The sequence below is a fragment of the Miniopterus natalensis genome, chromosome 13 (assembly GCF_054644295.1).
Source record: "Miniopterus natalensis isolate mMinNat1 chromosome 13, mMinNat1.hap1, whole genome shotgun sequence".
Taxonomy (NCBI): domain Eukaryota; kingdom Metazoa; phylum Chordata; class Mammalia; order Chiroptera; family Miniopteridae; genus Miniopterus; species Miniopterus natalensis.
In genome coordinates this window covers 15044648-15070620 of record NC_142093.1, presented here as the reverse complement: position 1 = coordinate 15070620, position 25973 = coordinate 15044648, and the positions used below count along the sequence as shown (strand labels likewise).

The 25973-nt window shown below is 44.3% G+C and overlaps 1 protein-coding gene across 10 annotated transcripts in view; it reads right to left on the bottom strand.

The window, feature by feature from the left end:
* Window positions 1-25973, bottom strand: part of LTBP1 (latent transforming growth factor beta binding protein 1) — a 313293-nt gene that overhangs the window by 125408 nt on the left and 161912 nt on the right. For all 10 annotated transcript variants that reach the window (XM_087823460.1, XM_087823461.1, XM_087823462.1 and 7 more), the window contains 3 exons: window positions 24405-24629; window positions 22896-23170; window positions 3119-3221 (listed from right to left, as the gene is read on the bottom strand). In XM_087823460.1, the coding sequence (XP_087679586.1) occupies window positions 3119-3221; window positions 22896-23170; window positions 24405-24629 (603 nt within the window). The remainder of the gene's footprint in view (window positions 1-3118; window positions 3222-22895; window positions 23171-24404; window positions 24630-25973) is intronic.

Here is a 25973-nt window from a genome sequence, read left to right as displayed (position 1 = left end):
TTAAGGCACCAGCAGTCTTACTCATTTCTAAGAGACCAATTCAATGCAAGTTCATTCCTTTCACATCACCCGTTTCTCAGTACACTTCAGAGTTTGCGTCAGACTTAGTCCCGATTACTTTCAGTAAATGCTGATCGTGTTAAATGAGTCCTAAGCCTTTCATATTTTCTCCCAGTTAGTGATTCCTTATTTATGTTACAAAGGATCGCTTCCCTCCCGATGGTCTGCTACAGGCACTGGGATTTTCTTATTGGAGGGCGGGTGACTACACGCTAGTCAGCCTGGGACAGTCCCGAACTATGCCTGATGTCCCAGCAGAGTTCACTAATGACACTCCATTTCCGTCTCAAAGGTGCCGCAGTTTAGACGGTGCATGATATGCTCGCCGTAACCGCAGGATCACGTATCCTAGTTAGGAGCGAATTCTTACCAGTATGAACCTGGAAAGACAGGAGGTAAGGAGGAGAGGCTAGGATCCGTTGCATGGATTCGTCACTTGGGAAACTCATCAACAATACAAACGTTGCAGTCATCAATTTGCCAATAAACCCCTATTTGCTGAAATTTGGACACTCTAAAGTGAAACCTGAGGGACTTCTTAGCATAGTCGAACTAGTGTAATTTCTGGGACCAAGGAGACCTAGTTGGAATCTTGGCTCTGCCCAGCAGCAGCTCTGTGACCTCGGGTTTCAAACGGCCATTCTGTGCCAGGAGAGTATCACATCTGCCGAGCACGCCAGGGGTGCTGTGGAGCTGCGAGATAATACACGCAAATGCCTGCAACAGTGCCTGGCAAAAGCAAGCACGCACTGAGGGACAGATGTCGCTGTTGTTTCCTGCAATGAGGTATTCTTTTATTAAAAAGATTATGAACAACAGAAAGTGGGCCATAATCAACATAGGTTAGACTACTGAAAAGACCTGAAGAAAGGGGAAGCTGAAGTAAGAAAAAATAATCTTATGGAAAATAAAATTACTTTGCTTTCTCGGCACTAATGGAACAGGGTGAGTATTTACTACTTTTGTTCCTCTCCTCCATTTCCTTTCTTTGCCATATTTCCTCTACCCTCAGATCCTTCGGGATGCTGGAAAATGGTTAGAGGAAGGAAGGAGTCTTAGACGAGTGAGTTAAAAGGGAGAGGTCGGCTAGGGGAAGCTGCCCCGTCAGCTCCCTGGCCGAATGTCTAGTCGTCTCCACATAATAAAGATGTTCTGGAGCAGACTTCCGACAGAGGCTGTGGGCTCTCTGTGAATTGTTAAAAGGCGAAAGAGAGATGACAACTTGTTTAAAAAGTTTCTACAGTCATCTGCCTCGAGGCAGGGGGTCAGAGCGGAGGATCTCCTGAAGTCTTCCTGAGCTTAGGATTCAATGTTAATTTTCTTCTAAAATCTTTCAAAGGGCACGTGATTTGCTCACACTAAGTACATTTTTTAATAGATTGCAGGCTATTTAATGAAATCATCCGCAGATTTAAAATTTCAGTTTTCACAGTATAAACTGATCAACAATGAAAGGTCTTTCTGTATGTGGCTAAACAAAAACTTCAAATATTAAATAAAAGCCATGTGAAAACTGAAGTTTGAACTATTTTGAGTGCAAAAAAAAAAAAGACACAGAACACAAAACCATAGCACGTAAAGCCAAGGAAAGTCTGCCGTCTTCCAAGAGGAACATGGTTTAGAGAGTAGCACCAACCAAGGAAAGGAAAATTGCTGAATGACACGGGAAGAAGGTGACCCCGAGCGTGTTTCATGGGAGTGACACAAACCAAAGTAAATGTCAAGATGCTAACAGTTGACTTCATTCATAATCCATGCTGCCTCCCTCAAGTGGAATCAGTCTCTTCAACTTTATACATTAAATGAGCCGATGTATGAATTTCTTTTCAACAACCTTTAGTTAAAAGTGTCAGCAACTTTGTACTTTCACGTTCTGTCTTAATTATGATCAACATTAAAATATAGAGCTAACAAAACCATATACAGCAGATGGATTTATCCCCAGATGACACAATTCTAGGTTAGAAAGATAAAAGGTCGGGAGTAGAAGTTAGGAATTAAAAAAAGCAAAAATAAACAAACAAAAACTTATGATTCCCTTTACTCCTGTCATGCAACTTTGGGGCTTGGAAAAAGAGAGGAAAGAGAAGGAACTAAGCAAGAGATATATAGAGAAAGGGGGAAATGAAAAAGAAAAGTAAGGTATAAGATGAAAAAAAAGTGTTAGAGGACCAAAGTTTGGCCCCAACCAAGCTGAAAGAACGGGGCTTGTCTTCCTCCAGGCCTCAGACTGAGCTGTGGGAATTACGCCCCCCCCCCCCCCCCCAATATTCCTACAGACAAGCACAGAGCCAACAAGGGCGGGCAGTAAAAAAAAAAAAAAAGGCAATACTCTTTTCACATTTTGGATACAGACTCTCATTTTCATGATCCACAGACTCAAGAGCAAATGAGAGGTGTAAATCAACAGGTTCTGAAAAACAGATTTTAAAGATTAATCAAAGCATGTGGGTGTCAACAGAGAGTCATGTCACCGAGCACTGGGACGGTATAAAAGCGTGACTAAGGAGAAAAGGGGAGAGAACTGTGTCCTAGTTATAATAAATTTCTCTTTTGCAAATCAGCCACACTCATTTCTTCATTTGAGCTTTTTTTTTGAAGTGAATTCTGAAAACTTACAGTAAAACAAAAACGACAACAGAAGTTGTGGCTGTTAATAAAAATTTCATTTAAGGAAGTTAACCTAAGAAACCACAACTGCACGGACGTTTTCTAGGATTTGAAACATTTAATTATTATTTTAAAGCTATCTTATTTTCTCTTCAACTGAGAAAATAGAGCCTGTTTTATTTAGCATATGGCCTCTTAAAAGATTTTTTTTTTTTTTAAATGTATAATCCAACTGAAGAAGGCAACTGATAACTGCACTTTTAAAAAACAGAATGGGTATGAAACTTTTCTCAGACCTGTAAGGTTTCTGGAAATGCAGATTATAGCACGATGTTCTACAATTCAGTCAGAGTTCTTTGAAAGTCTAATGTCTCACCATTAAAAAGGTAATCATAAGGAAACAGAGAGGCTACATTAACCTGCAGAGGAATGACGAAATGTCACTTACCCGGCTTCTTGGGGCATTTCTGGCATTTGTGGAAGCCCCAGGAGGTGCCCACGGTGCCGCAGCAGTCCTCCCGCTTGGAAAGGCCTGGCAGCGCTTTGCCACACTGCAACGACCAGGGCGAAACACAGGGTCAGCCGCGCAGGACGCCCAGCCCTAAGCACTGCTACGCTTCAGCCTCATTATACAGCAGTGACATTGTTACCAACAGAATTAGAGAGGGGAGGGGGAAAAGGCCCCTAAGACTTCAAAACAAACACCGTAACAGAATCAGGACGACACTGAAATGATCAAGCGTGTTTACTAGAGCTTCTTGGCATTGCTAGTATCATGAAAATCTGTCACTGCTCAGGGTACTTTATAAAACTTAAGTTTCCAATGCCTTTTTTTCTTATTAGAACCTGTACACTAAAAGATCAATATAAACTTTTAAAATTTTAGTTTCGCCCATCTGTTGAACTCTCTCCTGCGGATCACCAGGAAAGAGGGCTCCAAGGGCATGGCGGGTGTGTAAACCCTGAGAATTTGGCACAGATCCCATCTCAAGAGGCTCTAGTCTCCCTATAAACCCACGGCCCGGGCAGGGAAAGCACAGGACGGGACAATACAAGAAACGGTGGCCGGCCGCGCCAGATCAGCTCTGGCGCTGACCAGGGCTCCAGGCTGCCAAGCGGCTGACCCAGGGAGGTCGGCCAGGGAGGAAGACGCGGCAGCTTGAAACGAGCCCGGAGGCAGCAGAGCAGGGCCCGGGGCTGCTGAACAGCTCGAGTCGTCAAATGTAAAGACCCATCTCATGACCTTGGTCCATCACAGGAGGTCAGGAGAGGCCGAGAGGCAGGGGCCTGAATGAGACCAACTCAGTGGGGTCAGGAAAGGACTAGGAGAACAGACCCTGCTCTGAGGACAGAGCCACCTGCCTCTCTGTCCCTACAGTGCAGGTTAAGCCCACCCCACGCCCACATCTCAGGGGTCAGTCCCTCAGCCTTCATCTGCCTCAACCTCTACAAAATCCTCTACGCGGTTTCAAGCTTCATCCTTTCCAAAGACCGATCTGGTCACATTCCCCCGTGGATGAGAAACCTTCAGAGGCCCCACTGCTTGAAGGCTGCAAACTCCCTGGCATGACACAGAAGTTCCTGCCTATTTCTGCCTTAGGCCATTTTTCTGATTTTCTCTCTGCCCCCCTTCACCTCTCTACACCCATCCTTCAGGCATGTCGAAGGACTACAATTTTCTAAACCGTCTTTGCAGAAGTTGTTCCTTCCCTCCCCGGTGGCCTTCCCTTTTTCTTTGCCCAGGGACACTTTCTTTATCTCGTGAGCCCCAGCTCTGCAGAGCCATCAAGCGAAGCCTCGTGTCTCCTCAGTTTTAGCAAGTTCCTGCCTCCTCTTTGCTCTGGCACTTTTCTCACAGTTCCACAACCTCCAGGGAGCATTTTAATTAGACATGGATGTATCTTGTTTATCTTCATAGTCCAATACACAGTGCACATCGCAAATGCTCATTAGATGCTCAAGGAAGGGGGGGGAGGGAGGCAGGGAGGCAGGGAGGCAGGGAGGGAGGGAGGGAGGAAGGAAGGGAGGGAGGAAGGGAGGGAGGAAGGAAGGGAGAAGGAGGGAGCAAGCCGACTGAGGCCCACCCAGGCAAGCAGTGGAAATTAGCCAACGCACAGAGGCTGGTGAGCGGGCAGAAAGTCCGGGCCGGTGGTGAGCCTTCGCAGGGCCGCAGGGAGCAGACGGTCACCTGGCAGGCCTCCAGGGACAGCGCTGCTTTCCCACCGGGACCGGGCATGCAGCACTCTGACAGAGGCCCTAAGTGTCCGATCGTAAAACGAAACCAGAGATGGCCCGGCACAGTTCATGTAGTTACATCATAGCTTTGAAGTCTTTAGGGTTTTTCTAAATGGTTTTTAATGATTCTGGCAGGATGTTGTGTGCTCTCCGAAGCTGGTATAAGATGAGAGAGAGGGAGAGGGACTCATGACCAAAATGGACAGAAGAAAGGCACAGGCAGGCGGATTCAGGCAGCACCAGGCGCCCTCGGCTTAATCTCAGGCTTGGGTCCGAAACGCAGAGCACGAAGAGGAAGCACGGCTCCAGGCATAAGGCTAGAAGCAAAGCGGTTCTGCTAAGAAAAGGTGAAGGGCCCGGCCGGGCGTGGCTCAGCGGCTGAGCATCGACCTAGGATCCTAGGCGATCGGGGTTCGATTCCCGGTCAGGGCACATGCCCGGGTTGCGGGCTCGATCAGTGACTCTCTCATCATTGACGTTTCTATCTCTCTCTCTCTCTCCTTCCTCTCCTCTCTCTGAAATCAATAAAGATATATTTTTTAAAAAAGAAAGAGAAAAGGTGAAGGGATTGCGAAATACAGATTGGTTGTTACAAAATAGTCATGCGGATGTAAAGTACAGCATAGGAAATACAGTCAATAACATTGTAATAACTACGTATGGTGCCGGGTGGGTACAGGGAATACTGAGGGAACACTGTGTAAAGGTTATGACTGTGTAACCACTATGCTGTGCTCCTGAAACCAACACAGAATAATATTGAAAGTGAACTGTAATTGGAAAAAATTAAAAGAAATTATAAAAAAAAAAAAAAAAAAAGGAACACAGAGGTCTCCACTGCTGCAATGTGCTGTCAGGGTGTGTTAATGTTTCCTTCCAGGTTTATCCACCAGGCTGATGTGAGGGACCAGTGAACATCCCACGCTGATCGTTCCTGTACCAGACTCTTGAGGTCCTTCTCTATGTCATCAAGCAAGACGCTCAACGCTGGCTGATTTTATATGCTCAAACGTTTAGTAGCAGTTAAAATCCAATTTTCACCTTGGATTCCTAGAATGTTTTATTTGGTATGGCGAAAATAAATCATCTCTCTCTACCGGGCCTCAAAAAAGGTACCAGGTTTTCATTACAGGACTCAGGCCGCTTCATCCCATGGCTCTGTTGCTGCAGGTCCACAGCCAAGAGCGGCACAAGCCACCCAAATCGATTAAATAGACGGCCACGTAGGCGGCACCACGCCACTGTGTGTTCTTCTCCAAGCTGGGTGTGCACAGCCCGACACCGGGCTGCAAGGGTTGAAGGCAGGCTGGCAGCAGGCACAAAGTCTCCGGTTCACCCCTTTGTGCTTTAACTGTAAAGAGCTTCCAACGTGCGGCCAGAAACTCCACCGAGAGACCTTTGGGGCCACACGCGGGGCTCTCACACGAGACTGCGCAACACCTCCCTGGACGCTGGAAATGCCTAGATGAAAAGCAGGGAGAGGAAGGATCCTCTCCTCCACGCCAAAGGGCCGCATGGGAGAGAGCCACTCACAGGAGGAGGCCAGAGCTCAGGCGGGAAGGTCTGCTTCTCCATGAGGCACAGTCACATGCACACGGGCTGATGCTGCCTCCCTGCATTTTTATGCCCAGACTGAGGTGAGTTTTACAAGTGAAAAACACAAGTGGAATTTCTCCTCGGTGCGTCATTCACCACATTTTCAGAGAAAGCCAGTTTCTCATTTCAAGGCATACCTTGTGCATAAGCAATCCAGAAGCGTGCTAAAGTACAACCAATGTTTATCTGTTTCAAGTCAGAAAGAAAAATCTATCCATCAAATGAGCACTGGGCTATGGCTCCCCAAGAAGTTCACATGACTTTGGGCTGCAGATTAGGGAACACTATGACTCCACACATCCATGTCAGGACTCAGCCAAGGCATGACCCACCTAAAGCGATGTAAACAGAACAATGAAGGTTCTGGCAACCAGGTCCCATGAGTATCAATTAAAGAAAGTAGAAATAATAAGAATGCAAGCAGCCACAATGGCAGAGTTTAGTCAGGTATGTTACACTTGTTGCTTGAAGTTAGTGGCATGAGGAAGGTATTAGCAGGACTCAAGGCTGCAAATGACAGGAAGAGAGGATTCAACTCATTAAGCAGGAGGCCTTTTCAACATTTAACACTCAACAATGGAAGACACTGACATCTTCCCTGGAGCAGAGGCTGAAAGAGCCTCTCTCAAGAATTCCCAGGATATAAAGCCGGTGAATTCTACAGAGTCCGCCAGGTCTAGGGTTCTATGCTTAATGTATACTGGTACCTACGATATCCTCACTCCAGGAATGTTTGCTGCACTGGGCCAGGTTCTGGGGAAGGAAGATCCAACCATGGAAAAAAGAAAGGAGAACTGAACTGGAATCTTTAGGCCTGGATCTGAATCCCGGTTCTCTCTGATGAGCAGCGAGATGTTTGACAGAGTCCAGCCTCTCTGTGCTGGTAATGGAACAATAATCCCAACTTCAAAGGATTGTAGTTGACACATAAAATGACACATGCCAAGCAGGGCTGCTTTTACTCCTCTGTGGGGACTGGAAAAAGGTGACCCTTTGAGATGTGTTCTGCACTAGGACATAGCATTTGGTAAGCAGCGTAGAGGCTGGATCCCCATTTGCCTCCTCAGCTGGTGTGTGGTGTACATATAACCTATAAGGTGTTAACGTGCTGGCCGTCTGCTAGGCCCTCAGGACACGTGAAAAGGGTCCAGATATTTCACTAGTGAAAGGGCCATGCCATGAAGATGGCCACCATACCAAGGACTACAATTTAGTCTCACCAATGAACGCATTTAAAAAATGATAATATTGAAATACTCTTATGAATTCTCTTTATCACATAAATAGGAGTGGGCAAAAGTAGGCTTACAGTTGTGAGTATGCAAAACAGTTAATAAAACTATTGAATAGTCATAATCTGCATGTCTTTTTCCATAGGAACAAGTGTAAATCTACTTTTGCCCACCCATGTATATAACTCATTTTATTTTATTCTCATTATACGATGGATAAAATATTTTGAGTTTGAATAAAGACTATTTTCTCAAAGACAACATGGCACTGAGCCAAGAACAAATAAAACTGAAAATGTTACAGTCATACAGATTCTTTAAATGTTCCTAAAGACTGTACTGAAGTAATCATGGAAAGAGAGAGAAGGCTGATTCATTGCAACTCTTACAAGAGTACACAGGACGGTGTTTAGGCAGGAGCTGAAACAGACAGTGACTCAACCGCTGTATTGGGGAGAAAGAGATTCCAAAGAGATGGCGCGCCTCCAGCTACACCCAGGGCCCACCACCAACAGGGAGAGGACCTGGGGTGCGTGGGTAGGAGAGAAGGAAGTTTTTATAAAAGTACAGTTTTTTACATCTGGTGTTTCCCCTCAAAAGTAAAAATAAAATAAAGAATCACTGGGATAGAGTACATCATTTATGGGGGGAAGGAAGAAATTATATTTAGGGTAAACATGAACAGTAACCATCAAAGGACAAAAAAATGAAAATGAGTAATTATTCAAGGCACACTGGCTAGTCTTGCCCTCAAATGAATAGCAGAAGGGCACGTAAGTTCAGCACAAATGAGCCCTTTTTTGAACAAGAGAGCAATGATCTAACACAAAGCAAATGCCCAGGCATGTCCACGCTCGGCAGAGCTAGTGCTTTATGAATGAGAACTTGACTTTTCCACACAATCATGTTCCCTGTGGGCCCCATAAAAAGAGGGGTAAATATAACAGTAACTGAGAAAATGACAAGAGCGTAGCTTTTGAAGTTGGACCAACATGGGTACAAATCCTCACTGTACCAATGACCACCTACATGACTGTCGGCAAAATTCTCAACCTCTGCCTACTTTCTCCTCCAGAAAATGGAACTAAGAGTGTCCATTTTCACAGAGCTTTCAAGAGGACTAAGATTACACACAGGGGACAGGTTCTACATGAAACAGCCATAGGGCCAGCATGTGCTAGGCTCACACACAATATTAGGCTCCTTCCTCCACAGCCCTCATTTAAGAACCTGGGCTTTTTAACAAAGGACCAAGGAATCTAATAGTTGCTCGATATACAATGTCCCAGAATCAACTTATGAAGAAGAGATACGTAAATAGATAATTAAGTTAAATTTAGAAGTAGGAAAAATAAGATATTCTTAAGATTCTACTTAAAATGTTCAGGTTTTCACAAAAGTGCTCTGGCTAGTAAAGAAATGCTGAGAGACTAAATGCTGTGAAGGATTGGTATTTATATGGATGTCGATGCATCACCTGGTATCACTGAATTACAATAATTCAATCAGTCCATATCTATGTTCAAGCAGCAGATGGTTTGACTTTGGGGACATCCTTCTAGTCATGCATCATGACTTAGTGCCAGAAGAACAACACTATGAAGCCAAAATAGTGGAGCCCACTCTGCATCCCCTCCCCACAAGCATCCATGGCCCAGTCATAAAACACTGGAGAACAGAGAACTCCCTAACACAGATCCCAGAGAATTCATCTGTCCTTTCATGTTCGGCTAGTGTTATAGACTAAATGCTTGTGTGCCCCTTTCTAAATTCATAGGCTGAGGCCCTGACCCCCTAATGTGATGGTATCAGGAGGTGGGGCCTTCAGGAGGACATCAGGTGTGGATGAGATCATGAGGGTGGGGCCCTCGTGACGGAATCAGCGTCCTTATAAGGAGGGAAGAGACCAGAGCTCCTTCTCTCTTGGCCATGCTGAGGGCCGCACCGCAAGGTGGGTGTCTGCAAACCAAGAAGAGACGCCTACCAGGAAATGAATGTCAGCACCTTGGTCTTAAGACTTCCAGTCTCCAGAACTAAGAGAAAATAAACTTTGGTTGTTTAAGCCACCCAGTCTATAGTATATTGTTATGGCAGCAGGAGCCAACATGTATGAACAGCAATGGTTTCTTGTGAATCCTCCATGCCCAGAAGAGACGGCCTAGAGCCAGGATGGACAGTAGAAAGAACGATGGAGCAAAAACCAGTTTTAGCCCTCAACAACCACAAGCTCGATACAAGACTCGAAGCAAATTAACTTACTTCTCTAGACTTTAACATTGTCATCAATAAAATTTTTAAGTACAGGCTAATGGCTAATACTCATTGATGTGCCTAAAATCAATGAGTATTGATTTTATGGTTTCACAAAGGCTATGGTGAAATGGTGCCCTATGTCAGGGCAAACCTGTGAAGGTCAGCGTTCCTTAAACGTTACCTGCCTGCGAGGCTGATACACTAGGATTGCGTGATGCCACCTGTTATCTAGTCCTAACATCATACCCTGACCCGGGCCAACTTGATGGGTGATGACCAGAATGGACCTCTTCTACCCTACTTCATGGCTACCCCTTTCCTACCAGTCTATACTCACAAAAAAGGCAACCCTGTCTTCCTGAAAGTCATCACGGCTCTTCAATGGCTCCTTCCTAGATTAAGCTATAATAACTGATTATGATGAATGATACATTTTTATCAATAGGCAAAATATCAGAAATTATTCAAGACAGTCAGATGCTGTGTGCCGTGAGCTGTGACCATTATAAAGTCACATTATGGTCCATCGACCCAGGCTGCACAGGGTCCCATAAGTTATTCCCCCTTGCGGTTGCCATGCTCACCTCTGCCCACACTCAGAAGCACCTTATTCCAATGCTCTGCAGGAACCCTCTGAGGTATCCCGGCAAACAGAACTTACAGCTTCAGAACAATGAATCTGGTTGAGGGGTGTGAACGCCGTTTTTGGAAATCTTGGACTTCTTTTCATACAAACAAGAACGAGCTTCCTTACAGGAAAGTTCTCACTGTACGTAATGGGTCGGATTAATCCAAACTCCTGTCGCAGCCCTTGGTTGTTCCTATCATCAATCTTTTTGCTGTGATATAAACACATCTCCCCTCTGGCAAAGTGACTTTTGCCCATCTTCCGAGGAAATGATGTTCTTCTAGCCTCTGGACCAACTATGGCTCCAAATTAAACTGAGAAACCCCACGAGAGCTCTTCAATGTCCGTGTACCAGAACGTTAAATATGTTTATAGCCATGTGCCAATAAGAAAGAGGGTCCAAATCTCTGAACCCTATCACTAATACAGCTACGGCAACATTATTTGATCAACTTGTTCTAAAGGCCCGTTGTCATGAAGGAGAATATTGTACGACGGAGCACTGGCAGGCTAACAAGCATTGTCTCATAAGAAGAGGAGGAAAGCGCTTAAATACTTCCAGATTTTCTAAAAGAACTTGTAAAAAATTTGCTTTGGCTTGAGCAGAACATTCTTTATAAGCAAGGTTGGTTTTGTGTGTTTTTTTGTGTTTTTTTTTTTAATAATCCACCCAGCTTTCTTCTATTAGAGTAATTAAAACAATGTTAGGTATTTGGGGGTATCGGATACAACCCTAATCCTCTGATATTTCAGGCTATTGATTTTATAAAGTATTGACTGTGACGCGGGCATTAACTGCTGGAAATGTATCCACATCGATTTCGGAGAGTGTATTTGTTTAAAGCCCGCTGAAGCCAAACCATGGGCTTCAAGGAATTCCAGACAACTACTTTAGTTTATGAAACGGTACTTTAAAAGTTACACTAAGGCAAGAACGGTCTTAAAGTAACATACAAAGGGGAAAAATTCTTAAGCGTGAAACTTCTGAGTTGACATCTTTTCTGAAGAAGTGATCAAATCAGGGCCGCCTGTTTCCTCCACCTCTACAATGATTTCAGCCTTTCCACAGCCAAGCCCACCAGGTTGTGGCACACGCGAGTCTTGCTGTTCTTAAATTGCAAAAAGTGTAACTAAGCATTGTCATGACTATATTTCTGACATGCTCATTCCTATTAGCCTTTCCTTGAAGCAAAACAACACAAATCACATCATGAATCCTAGTACTAAACGGTGAAAATATAAAATTTATTTTAAGTTCCATTACCAAGGATGTGTCTAAAAAGATATACTCCTGTTGAGGGAGGGAACAAAGACTGGCATAGAGGTGCGGTTACTATTACTATGGCAACCAGATCACTCCCAAATGATGAACATAAAGGCCTCTTTTCCCCAATGCTTATTTCTACAACTGCATTGAGTAAAATAGTCTATATGAAACCTCAATGTCCGTCAGTTTCCCTTCGGTCTACGTAGAGATACTGGAAGGAACAAAAACCATTCTGGGCCTCACAGCGCTATGTGAACTGTAACACGTGCCTCACTGGGTTAAGCTTTCTGTTTTTTGTGTCTTATCCAAGTACACAGAACTCAAAACTAATCATTACTTGTGGTTTGGTTGCAAGTAGCATAGAAACACTGAATGCCACAAATCATATTAATAGCTTTTTTTAGTTCTCTGCAAGCAGGGAATCAAGTCTGTCTTGATCACTGCTCGGCCCCTTGGCAGGAACATTTACAACGCACCTAAGAACCACTTGCTCCCCCCCGGTCCCGGCTTCCTAACTGTGTTAGTCAGCTCAGGCGGCCGTAACAGAATACCACAGACTGAGCCGGAGTGGGGTACGGGGGGGCTGAAACAACAGACACTCCTTTCCTCATAGCTCTGGAGGGTCGAAACCCAACCTCAAGGTGCCAGCAGGGTCAGTTCAGATGAGGACTCCCTTCCTGGCTTACAGGCCACCATCCTGTTGTGTCAGCCACATGGCGAAGAAAGCAAGCCAGTCGGTGTCTGAAAAGAACACTAATCCTATTGTTTCTGGGCCCCACCCTTACAACCTCATTTAATCTTAGTTACCTCCTTACAGACATCTCCAAATACAGTCACCTTGGGGTTAATGCTTCCACATAAGAATTTGAAGGAGGACCACAATTCAGCCATAACACTGCCATAAAACTAATAGCAAGATGGGCCATGTGACCCTCTCTGCATCATGGACCCTGGAGAAGTCACGTGTGTCCCCTGCAGTCCCTCTCTTCCTCTGCTGCAGGAACCGAGGTGGCCGTGTATTCTGTAGACAGCACAGCAGTAACGTGGTGAAGCCACTGACAGCCTGGGTCCCTGGGAGACGCGCAGCACAGAGGCCCCTGCTCACCTGTTAGACATCTAGTGGGTACAAAACAGAAGCTGCTGGGGTGTCTATCACTACAGCACAGCCGAGCCTCACCGACCGATGCGCATATATTCGCTAGCTACCCATCTGCCCAGCACTGAGCTCAGCTCACACAGCCCTGCCCTCATGAGGACAGGCCTATGGGGAAGGGAAGAAAGGCACAAAACCAACAACTCTAAGACAATTCATTCAAAACAGTCTGATTGGATTAAAAATGCAGTAAGAAGTCAGGGAGGGGGGGCAGTGTGGGTTGGAGAGGACTAGAAGGCTCCTGGGAGGTGCTGACACCCGAGAGGAGTCTCTCAAGTCAGGGCGGATGGGAGAGATCATTCTAGGTGTTGACCGTATTCGCTCTGTCCAGAGCCTGTGCATTTGTTAGTATCGGTGGCATCTAAGATTGTGGGAAAGAAAAATGTCAAAAAAATCATAATCAAAGGACTGCAGGGCGAAAGAGGCCTCAGTAGTCCTCTCCGCCAAACCAGTTATTTGTAAAATAAAGGAAACCGAGGGCCAGAGAATGGTGGGTTTGCCAAAAAGGAAAACAGGGCTATCGACTTGGAAGTAACAACACAGGCCCGTCCCTACCTCCTCGAGCCTCAAGTTTCACTTATGTGAACAGGAGACAAGAATACCTACTCTTCCTTGTTTTGAAGTTGTTCTGAAGGTCAACTGAGGTCATAAGTGTGAATGTTCTCTATCGGCTATCAATTTTATAAGAGTACACTGTCTTACTAAGATGCCTGCCCCAAAGCCACAGAATGTTAAGGCCATTTTCTTAACAACTCCTTTAAATCCTGCACAGTCTAAACCCGTCCTCTTCAAGGTGCTCATCTTGAAGGCACTGCTGACTTTGTTCAAAATATTCAGAAGTCCTCTGTCTGGATTTCAGGATCCTCTTTGGGGCTAAAGACGGGTTATTTTCAGTATCTTCAATGGTGGCAAATCCCTGCTCCCTGGAGGCTGAACTGACCAGGGGAAGTTTGAGGTTCCTTGAGGATGCAGTAAATGAGGGAGCTGCAGGAGATTAAAGAAAGACTAATTTCTCAGTGCCGCTCATACACTGGTTCAGAAACAATTCTTTCAAAACAGAAATTTCAAAATTGTTTGTACAACCGCAGTATTACTAGAGTAAATGCACAGTCTCATAAAGAGATCTTGCTGAAAGAGAGTCTCCAATTTTATCGATAAATTCTTTCACACACAAAAGGAGACAAGAGGAGAAAGAATAAAATGGAAAGATGGGAAAGAAAAAGAAACAGGACTATCATCGTGGCGGGGGAGGCGTAGAGTGGAGCAGGGCAGTCAACACCAGGGCATGTTGCCTTTTTCACTACAACTTTATGGGTCAGATTCCAGAGGACTGGGTTTTTTTTTGTTTTTTTTTGAGGGGGGGGTTAGTAAACCAGATGATTCCACTTCATTTGAACATATCTCAATTCCAAAGCATCATTTAGGCATCGCCAAGAAACAACATCAGACCCTAGAAATACCAGCTGTGACTCTTTAAACATTTTTTAAATTTACAGAGCCTAAATCAACCATCAATTTAAGCTATGGTCTCTTAATACTACTTCCAACATGCTCAAAACTATCATCTTCAAATGTAACGACCACAGGATCTTACAGCTTTGCCAATATCAGAAGTGACGTAACACACTTCCGCTCTGTTAACACACTGTCCCATATTTATTTTCAATGCCTATTCTTCTGCAAAGGCAAGAGTCTGGTTATTAATAGGTGCATTATTTTAGTGAGCTGTAGAGGTATAAAATACAGGAACTGGATATCCCATGTCATGATAAAGGCATTTTCATTGCCAATAAAATGCAAACCATCTGAGAGGGACCAAAGGCGCATGAACTTTCTTGCCTATGAAACAAATCAGGGTAAGTGAGCACTCGAAGCTGACAGACTCTTTGGTGTCCAAAGACACTGGTCTGGGTAAAGGCTGGATATTAGGCGGTAGGAAGGTAATGTCTGGGTCATCACCCCTTCTTTGAAGTACTCCACTTCAGTTCTAAGAATCTGTGTTTTGATTATCCTAACAGTTCAGTCCCACATTCTCCATCCAAATAAAGCCAGCAGTCCTCCCCGCCACTTGGCAGGAGCTCAGTGACATGCAGACATGTTCCCTTTCTCATGCACCAGTCCCCCTTTTGGATCCAACCCCCGTCTTCACTGATCTTTTTCGGCTCCAGGGAAGAGTCCCCTGCACGAAGTCGGTGCGGCGGGCCTTGCAGGAGGGAGCAAGATCGGCCAGCACGGCGGGGCTCCAGGCCCTGTCGCTGAGATGAGCCTCGCACCTCCAGAGATGCCTCTGCTGCAGACACAGGTAAGGCTTGGCAAGGACGGCCACTGTAGAGCCACTGGAGACAACCAGACTCACTGGCACTCAATTAAATATTTCTCAGACTGTGCCAAAGGAGCGTTTGAGTGGGACACTGAAGAAAAACCCAGATGGCACAGGAAGGGCCTGGTGTTAATGACTTATTCCACCTGAAGTAGGCCAAAATTCAGTAAATGCAATCAGCACACCCCAACGGGGCTCTCTGCTCACGGAGAAGGCAGACGCCTGGGAGCCCCGGCCCTGCCTTCCTTAGGCACCGCCAACAGCGCCCCAGCAAGAGGCAGTTCACCTGGGAGGGCCCTGCCCTGCCCTGCAGCACTGAGCTGGGCATGGGGACCACTGCCTGCTGACCCAGCCTGGCCACTCAGCTCTCCTTCCCACGTAAAGAATAATTCATACGTGAGAGGCTGAGCCTCTGGTGTTTGATGGTTACTCTTTCGTTAGACTTCGCATCTTTGTGGGGTTTGGTCTCAATGCAGGGAAACAACCAGTGTGCAAATGTTACAGTGATTCTGGCATTATCCCTGTCCTAAATTATACCCCTGAAATAACACTGCTGAGCTTTGGGCCTCTCCTCGGTAATGCTCAGGGCACAGGAGAGCCTTCAGAAATTCAGTAGCAGGGCTTACTCTCCCAGCTCCCTTAGCTGGGCACCAGAGTCTCTTCCCACCACCGAGCAGAGATTTCAAGGTCTGCGGCCTGGCCCGCATCTACGCCTGCATCTGTTCATGCAGCCGCATCTTCCCTGCCGAGCGATCGGACGGGCAAGGTATCTGTTCCCCTCCTTTCTCACTGGCTTCCATGGGTGAAAACCAAGAAATATTTTTCCTCAGAGTCCTGTGACAGAAATAGGGAGACTTTTTTAAAAAGCACGTTCAACCATGTAATTAGGATACTTTCCACTTCAATGAGCTCACACTTTCCTGTTAATTTCTCCACGATCCTTCTTTAAAAAAAAAAAAAATTTTAATCAAAAGCTAAGTGCATCCGTTTGGCCCTTCAGAATTGTGTGTGTGTGTGTGTGTGTGTGTTCCAGTGCTAAGGTTTAGAATTGATGATGTTATTGAATTTATCTGCCAAGAGACCTATCTCCAATTAAATAATCTTTTTCTCCAATGGCCCACTCTGTTTCCATTTTTTCCTGTCCAAAGGGAACTGTTGGAACAACTTCTGAAAGTTCTAAGGGGATCCCAAACAATTCTCCTGCCACTTTAACTCAGTTTTGCCCCAGGCCTTATTATTTACATGACCAATAATTAAAGGAAAAAAGGCTTTTCCAATGGTTTCATGATTTCACATCAAGTATTGATCCTTTCTTCCTAATCCACATAAAGATTACTGTCTTCTACAGAATGTGTATTAAAGAACTTAAATCTTAAGAGTTTCTTTCTTTTTAAAATATGTTTTTACTGATTTTAGAGAGAAACAAAGGGAGAGGGAGAGAGAGGGAGAGAAACATCGCCGAGAGAGAAACATGGATCGGCCGCCTCCTGCATGTCCTTCACCGGGATCGAGCCCGCAACCCAGGCACATGCCCTGACCCGGAATCGAGCCCGTGGCCTCTTAGAGCCTGGGACACTCAATCCCTGAGCACACCAGCCAGGCAACTTTGTTTCTTACGGTTTCTTTTTGTTTACTGTTCTGGGGGAGTCTATGGTTGCAAACTGTAGGGGTCGGTTGGCCTACTGTTTGATCTTTATGTGTGTAAGAGTGTTGGACTAAAAATCCCTTTTCTTCTGTTTTCTAGTATTTTTGTTCTTCTTAGTTAACTCAGGCATTTATAATATGTGGACTCTTCTGCTCTTCTGGTGTTTGCAATATGGTCCTGAAGGGTTTTTTCTCCCAGCCTGTACTGCCTGTGTCTGAAAAAGGAGCATTCCCCTGCCCCCTTTAAGGAAGAACACAGGATTGCACAGCCTGGCCGTGGCGGGCCCAGCGTGGAAGCTGGACCTTGACCCCTGCGTCACGATCCTGAACTCCCCACAGACAAGGTCTTTTCATACCATCTGGCATCACTAATAACTATAAATATTTATTTCTAGCAACTAGGCAGTAAATAAAACATGTTGGGAACAACCAAAAACTCAGATGCCAAATAAGTTTCAAACTCAGGCCACAGTTTAAAGCCAAGGGTGCCCTTTGACAATGGGAAAGGTGTACGTGTATCACTGTCCCTGTGGTGCAAACGTAGAGCACAGGGGTAGTTTCTGGAATACGGCCTCTTCTTACAGATGAAAACTAGCATGGAAACGGTCACATTTTAGGCACATGAAAACATGAGGTTATCCTGAAAGTAGCTGGTGACTGTAACCACTGGAGATGTAATTAATTCTAACTTGATCTATATAGTGAGCAAACTCTCCAAAATGTTTTCAGGTACACCTGGTGTCCCACTGTCTGCTCCAGGCAGCACCAATATTCGGTCAAAGCTGGGACTTGTCAAGTACTTGAAACTTGATTTACATTCAAGCATCCCATCCCTCCAAGCCACCCACATCTTTATTAATTTCTATTCTTTTAACCCTTTAAAGTAAATGTAATGATGTCTGTACCCAGCCTGATTCACATAAAAATCAATACTTTATATGATCTTAAGAACAAGAAATGATTTTCAGGACACTGAGAGATGGAACATCACTTTCTACCACAGGAAGGATTCTCCTACCAGCGCCTGCATCTTGACACTTGGTCAAGGTGGGAAACATTACAGTTGTTTCCGATTCCATTACTGCTGCTCCTTTCTCTTCCCATACATGCCACAGAAATGTCCTCTGTCCTCAGGAATCTCTCATCATCACTAGATCTCCTCGCTGACCACTGAATTTTTCCCATTAGCCCTCTCTCACTCCATCTCTGGCACAGCACGGGGTCGCCTGACCGATGCCCAAGAATGCACCGCTCTTGACGCCCATCAAGAACGGGGCTGCTTAAAACAAGACGTAGCCGCCGCTCGGCTCCCCTCCTACTCCTCCCGTAAGGGCCGGTCAACCAGCGCGAGCGTTTACCTGACTTCTGAAGGGAGGAGATTCAGAACAGTGCAGCCCATGGCCAGCCTTCTCCTCACGCAGCCCTCAACCAGTCCCGCTGCCTGACGCTTCACAAAGCCCCGCGTCATCGCCGCGCTTCCAACAGCTGGACCAAGGCCAACTCCGCCTCCCGCCTCAGTGTCCGCCCTGCATCCAGCATCGCGCCCCGTTCATTCAAAAGCTGAGACAGTTTATTTATTTACCTGTTTATTTATTTATTTAAATATATCTTTCTTGATTTCAGAGAGAGGAAGGGAAAGGGAGAGAGAGAGAAACATCAATGATGAGAGCGTCAGCATTGACTGGCTGCCTCCTGCACGCCCCCAACTGGGGATCGAACCCGCAGCCTGGGCCTGTGCCCTGACCGGGAATCGAACCTCGATCTCCTGGATCCTAGGTAGACGCCTGGCAGGGCCAAAAGGTGAAACATTTTAAATTATTTTCTGAAAGTTCACTGATTGTTTAAAGGTACAAGATTTAAATTCAGCTTAAAATAATATTGTTCCACAGGCATATCTCAGAGGTATTGCAGGTTCGGATCCAGACCTCCACAGTAAGGCAAATATTGCAAAATAAGGCGAGTCACAAGAGTTTTTTGGTTTTCCAGTGCATATAAAAATTATATTTATGCCCGGCCAGGCGTGGCTCAGCGGTTGTGATCTGGTTTGATTCCTGGTCAGGGCCCATGCTCAGGTTGTGGATTCGATCCCCAGTCGGGGGCATTCAGGAGGCAGCCGATCAATGACTCTCATCATTGATGTTTCTCTCTCCCTCTCCCTTCCTCTCTCTGAAATCAATAGAGATATATATATTTTTAAATATTATATTTACACTATACTTGTCATCTATCAAGTGTGCAATCGCATTGTGTCTAACACTGTACATACCTTAATTAAAAATACTTTAGTGCTAAAAAATGCTGACCATCATCTAAGTCTGTTGGAAAAACAGTGTCAATAGACTTGCTCAAGACAGGGTTACCACAAACCTTCAATTTATGAAAAACTCAGTATCTAGGAAGCACAATATAATGAAACACAATAAAAGGAAGTATGCCTGTATTTTTACATTTAGAAAATTTTTACTTTCCCCCTTTTTTTCCTCACAAGAAAATTTCAAATATGCTGAGATATCCAATACTACTTCTGAGTCAACAATGGTTACAATGTTGCAATATTTGTGTGTGAATGCGCTGGAACATAAATTATAGACATCGTGGCATTTTACCCCTACAATTTTCAGCATTTCTCTCTCAAGAATAAGGATATTGTCCTAAAACCTCAATACCACTATCACACCTAAAAAATTAACAATTCCAAAATATAATCTAATATCTAGTCCATACTTAAAATCCCCCAATTGTTCCCCATATCTTCTAGAGGTGAGTTTTTGGTTTTGTTTTTTTAAAACACACAATTTGTTTAAGCTTTATACATTACATTTGTTGTTGTGACTCTTTAGTTTCTTTCTAGAAAAGTCATTCTACTTTAGTTCCATTATATTATTATTATTTTTTTTTAAAAACCAGGCAATAATATCCTACACTATGACTGTCTGATGGGGGTCGATGGGGGTTATATTTTCAGCTTGTTTCTTTACTCTCAGTGTTCCCTATAAGCTGGAGGTTAGGTATAAAGGCTTGATTAGACTCAGGTTAAACATTTTTGGTAAGAACATTTTTAGGGTGATATGCAAACTTCACACTATCACATCAGGAGACAGATAACGTTTGTCCTGCTTTTAATGATTCTGAGTTTGATCACTGGCTCAAGGGCCTTCAGCTATTTCTACCCTGCCGCCTGTCGTTCACATGCACTAGGCCTCGGGTCAGGAGGCTGCATGTCTGTGCAAACGCTGCCAGGATCCCAACCTGCTGCCCAGCTCCGGTCTCCCCAGCATTTCTTCCTCACTCATTTCTTGCCAAGTTCTCTTTCCTCTGTTCAATTATTCTCGGCCTTTCCCCTGTGACGTTGGCTTCCTAACCAATCACCCATTTCCCCCCACCATTCAAGCAATTCGTGAAACTCTGTGAAGCTTCCCTGAATTTAAATACATTAATTACGGTTCATGCTGGGTTCTCAACCCCAAGCCTACAGCCTAATTATTAAAATGCGCCACAGAAACAAGGGCTGTTTCCGCCAAATTGGTTTTGTATATGCCCTCCTACTGCAACGCATCAACACAGATGCTTACTGATAACTCTATGGCATTAGAAGTCTCCATAGTCGAAATCTGCAGCTAATAGGACTATCCCCATGGGCAAAGCACTCGTGAGCATTTATAGAGCTGTTTTTAACCATTCATTTAACATCAACCTATACCTCCCTCTGTAGCTGTGTATGCAAACCAACCACAGCAAGAAAGCGCAAATGTTTTCAAACACCTTCATAGGATACATCTTATATACTAGTAACTACTTGCCAATAATGTGTGGCTGTTTTTTTCAAGCATATTCATGGTTATTTTCTATAATTTGGTCATCTTAATTCTACTAATTAATTGGGAAATCATAGGCATCCAGCAACATGTCTCACTAACAGGAAGACAAATGTATATACTGAGAATGTTTTTGTGAAAACAGGTCTTATTTTGAAGCTTCATATTAGTGACTACACCTGCAAAAAGAATTAAGAATCAAGATCACTGTCTGGATCCTTCAGACCAAAAGCCAGAGAGGCATGCAGATAAAGCAAAAGTTTTCTACCTAGTCTGAATTATTTGAGTAACTCTGCCAATTAGCCAGTTTGTTTTGATTATACAGTCCAGCTTAGGCTTAAAAGTAAATAATTTTTGAAATCCTTTTTCGTTAGCAATCACTGGCCTCATATTACACAAGAATAACAAGTCTGTGAAAACTTCACTTTCTTGCCTTTTATCATCCGTGTTCCAACTTGGAAACGGGAGAGAGGCACTGGGCACACAGTTTTAAAAGGATCTGCTTTTTCCTTTCTCAGGACCAACCTAAGCTGGAATGACTAAACAATGCAAATGGCACCAAACTCATCCTCTCTTTCCAAGGCTGGTCCAGGGCAAAACTGTGAAGTGTATGAAGTTTATCTTCAACCCCATTGTCCCTACAAAAAGCTGCTCTTAGCACAAGAACCTAGACTTTACTTCTACGCTAAACTTAAACTGATGCCACTCTCTCCTCTCCCAAAAGTGTTTGTTTAAACCTGGTCTTCAATTAAGGAATGAAAAGCTGTGGCAGGTTTAGGGGGCATTTCAAGCGCCTGCAGGCAGACGAAGGTTGTGTTTGGGGAGATCGAGCCTTCCCTGCCTTACTGAAGTTACATGACGTAAGCAGTCACCTTTCCTGACTATTACTAAGTTTGACACTATGGACAGATAGGTATCTTCTAAGCTAGTATTTGCATAGTTCTATAAAATTTGCCAAGCAGTGCTCACACTATCTTGTCTCATCTTAACAAAGCCCCATATTCCTGTCTCCACCTTATAGGTAAGAAAGCTGGTTCCCTGCCACCCAGTGCTGGGCCCCTGGCTCTAGCCAAGATCTTATAACTCCACATGGGCGCTCTTTCCAGGCAGGTCTACAAACCCACGTTGCCTCCTTCCCCTGGAAGAAAGGTGATACCCTACCAAGAACTTGCCCAGAACCTGAAAGTATTTTCCAGGTTTCTAAAGCAATAACAATGGATGCTTATTACCCCCAAATATTTCGCACACAATATTCTTTCAATATTCAGGCAAGAACAGAGATATTAATACATTCATCTCACCTCCTCTTCTCACGTGGGGCTGAAACCACAGAACAAAGCTAGTCTTTACAACATAACCCGAAGCAGGCAGCACCAAGCGGACGGGTAAAAGAGCCAATATTTCTGTTGCCTTCATTATGCACTTTCAAGGATGAGTTTTAAAGAAAAATCAGCCTTCCTCCTACTTTATGATATAGATATAGGCCTAAAGTTACATGTAAACTCAGTGAGAGTTAAAATGTACTTCAAACTACTCAGTCATTGCCATTCTAGTTAGGAGTTTTTATAAGAAAATAAAAAACGGCAAATTTTTATTGCGTGATGGGTTCGAAACTTGATTATACCTATTAACCTACAACTACGGCAAAAAGGCATAAGTATTTTCAAATGCTTTGCAGAATATACCTCATCCCTGGCACGATTTACACACAGATCACCTTAACTGAAAAACATAAACAGTAATCAGGGACTTCCAGCCGCATTTCTGGAAGTTCATCTTAAAGAGCAGCAGTTGGCAAGCTTTTCTCTAAAGGGCTGTGCAGACCGTATTTTGGGCTTTGCAGATTGTATGATCTTGTTGAAACTAAGCAATTCTACCATCAAGAGCATGAAAACAGGACAGGCAACATGTAAATGAATGGATGTGGCTGTGTTCCAATAAAACTTTATTTACAAAACTAGGCCCATGGGTCAGTCTGCCAACCCCTTCTACAGAAAGGCATTTTCCCAAGTCTGGCTTTCCTGTTAATATGAGACCCTTTCTAGAAAACACTGCTAAAAGAGGCTGGGCAATGTGGCTTACCTGGGACCCAATGGTTTCCTGGAAGCACCGGCCAAGCTGGGTTTTCGCAGCCACGGGATAGACGTGGGGAATGACTTGCTGGTGGGAGTATGTGGAGTGGACCGTCTGGGTCTTCTGGACAGGATGCCCTTGGTATGAGATCTGGGACTGGCCTGGTTGGGCTTCTTTCACCTTCTGGCCTGTTGGGCCATCGATTCTCGAAACCTGATGGATCTGGACGGAAGCCTCAGGGGGGTGCTTCACGTGGATATTGACTATGTTGGGAGGAAATTTCACTAAAACAGATTGAGAGGAAAACTTGTTAATCATGAATAATTAACATGTGAGTCAGCATGAAAGTCAATTTTACACACATATATATTTATATGCATATATACTATACATAGGGTAAATTACACATATACAATGTATACATATATTTGCCACAAAGCCATCAAAGTAAATGAGAATAAAAGGGTAGACTTAAAATAAAAAATTAAACCAGAATTTATATATTTTAAAAAATTAACTATAAAGAAAAATTAAAACCTCTCACAGTAAAATACTCGTAAGATAAATTTTTTTTCAGGAGAGTCACAAAACTATGAAATTCATGCTGCTTGTGGTCACAGGGAGGTGTATTTTATCAAATAATAGTAATAAAGACTCAAGAATTGGATTACTTTTGAATTTCTCATGAAGCTTCCATTGCAAAGTTGTAGGATATACAGTCTCTCCACTAAAAGACGAAGTATAATTTCATAGAGCATAGTTCTCTTACCCTTAAACAACATATTGTGGATCTATATTGGTGCTTACTGGGACACACATGAAATACCAAAATGTTGATATTTTATATCTGTAACAAGATTTACTTTCCGCTGCTTTCGAACACAATTTCATCTTGTGATGCTAACATTCAAGTTTTAAAGAGTAACAGCAGTGACACTCTCTGATCCCTTTTTAAAAACTGTGCATGTGTAAGAGATGCCAGGTTTAAAAGAATGAGTGAGTCATAGAATTTCTGAGCTCCAAGTGACCTAGTTTACCTTCCTCTATAGATGAATAAATTGAAGCCCAGTGAGGATAAGTGATTGTTTAGAACTAAAACCAGGCACTCTTCAACTAGTCAACAGACATGGTGTTCACCAGCAGGAACAGCGAGACCACGAGTTCATGAACACTGTAAGGGCCAGATCACTCCCTGCTGTCCTTTCCATTCCCCGGGCCCGGCCAGAACAGGGCCAGGCCCATTCAGCAGCTCTTGGTGCTATGAGTCATCAGAGAATGATGGGTTCCTTTTTATTTTCTGTTTCTTAGATACCAAATCTCTATGGCTTAGAAAGCACTTCATCCACATACCTGGGCCCACGTGTTGCCCCTATTGCCATTTCTCAGGCCACAGACCATCATATACTCCATTCTGTTCCAATAACCAGCCCTGGCCATCTGCAGACACTTGGCTCCTGTATGGGTCTAGCAGGCCAGCTGAGGTCTGACGGATGGGCAAAATCAAAACCATCGGCTCACCTTTGACCCCTTGCTGACTGGTCATGGTCAGAGGCAAGGTATGGGTGGAGTGGACGACATGCGTTCCCAACGCCTTGCCTGACTGCTGGGAATGCTGATAAAGTTTGGGCACGCTGGCACCGTGGACTGGAATCTGGCAGAGCTTCCCTGTGAAGTTTGGAGGGCACTGGCATTTGTCCCTGGAGCTGCACTGGCCACCGTTCATACACGGAAGATGGCAAATCACTGAAAGGGAAAGAGAAATTGCGGAGAATTGGTCAGTTTCTCAAATGCTAAGTAACAGTCAACCAACAAAGCTCCCAAAACTCACAGTCCATATTTCTACTGACATTTGAACCAGTAAACAAAGAAGTAACTACACTATGGCAAAAAAATAACTATGCTATTATTCATGATCTTTTTCTTTCCATCTTAAGTCATTTAACTCTCCATTTCCTTGTGGTGCTCTCCCCAACAATGGAAAGAATTCATGGGAAGGGAACATGTAGAGGAGCCACTCAGGATTACTGTCTATCTCAGTGTCCTTTTAAGTGTCTTCTGCATTCTGTAATTACTTTTTCCTATTGAATTCCTAATTCATGAGCTGTCTTCCTAGATTATAAACTCTTGATAAAGGGATATGTCTGGCCTAGTGACCTTTAGGTTCTTAGCACCTAGAATAATGCCTGGTACACAGTGGCCATTAAACATTTCCTCAAAGAAAAAACAAAGAAACCAAGGAGAATATTAAAAATAATATCTGTTGAGAATACAATCTGAAACACACCGAACTGAGTGTGACTCCTTAGTAAGAGAGACGGTTTGAATCCTGCATGCCCAGAATCTGCAATCTCACTGGGATAACAAGACCACAGTGAAACCTAGAAGATGCAGTGATTAGCAGTTTGGAATTTAATTTATTTAGAATACCGAAAGATAAAAGGGCACACTGGGTGAGGAATTTTCAGAGGAGTTTAAAAGTCCGACGAAACACTGCTTATGGCCAAGCTCCTTCTCACTAATGAATTCTTCCTACCGGCCTTTAAGCATGAGCAGATTTCTACCGGCTTAAAAACTAAAAGCCCCTCGCAACCCCATTTCCTTCCAGCTTCTGCCGTGTTTCAGTTCTCCCCTCCACGACCACACTTTCCCAAAGAATCATCTGTTCACCTCCCCACACACTAGGCTCTAGCTTGGCCAGGCGGAGCTTCCCCTCCCCCACCCCTTCCTGGAAGCTTCTCTCACAAGGATCTCTAATGGGCTCCACGCTGCTGAAGCAAAGGGGCGGCTTTCCGTCTTCCCCCGGTTTCCAAGGCCCACTCATCGGCTGCGCCTTCCTCTTCGCCCATCTCAACGTCCTCTGCAGAGGCCACTCTTTACCTGTCCTCTAAACACTCATGGGCTTTAAGATTTGGTATTAAAATCCTCTTGCTCCCTAACTCTGCACACTCTTCCTCTATGATTTCACCCTCATATGCTGACGTCTCCCAAAGTTCTACTTCCCAGCAAGAGGTTTCTGCTGGCTCCAAACTACCTACTACTACACACGTCCACACAGATAGTCAGTCCACAGACATCTCAGACTCAACG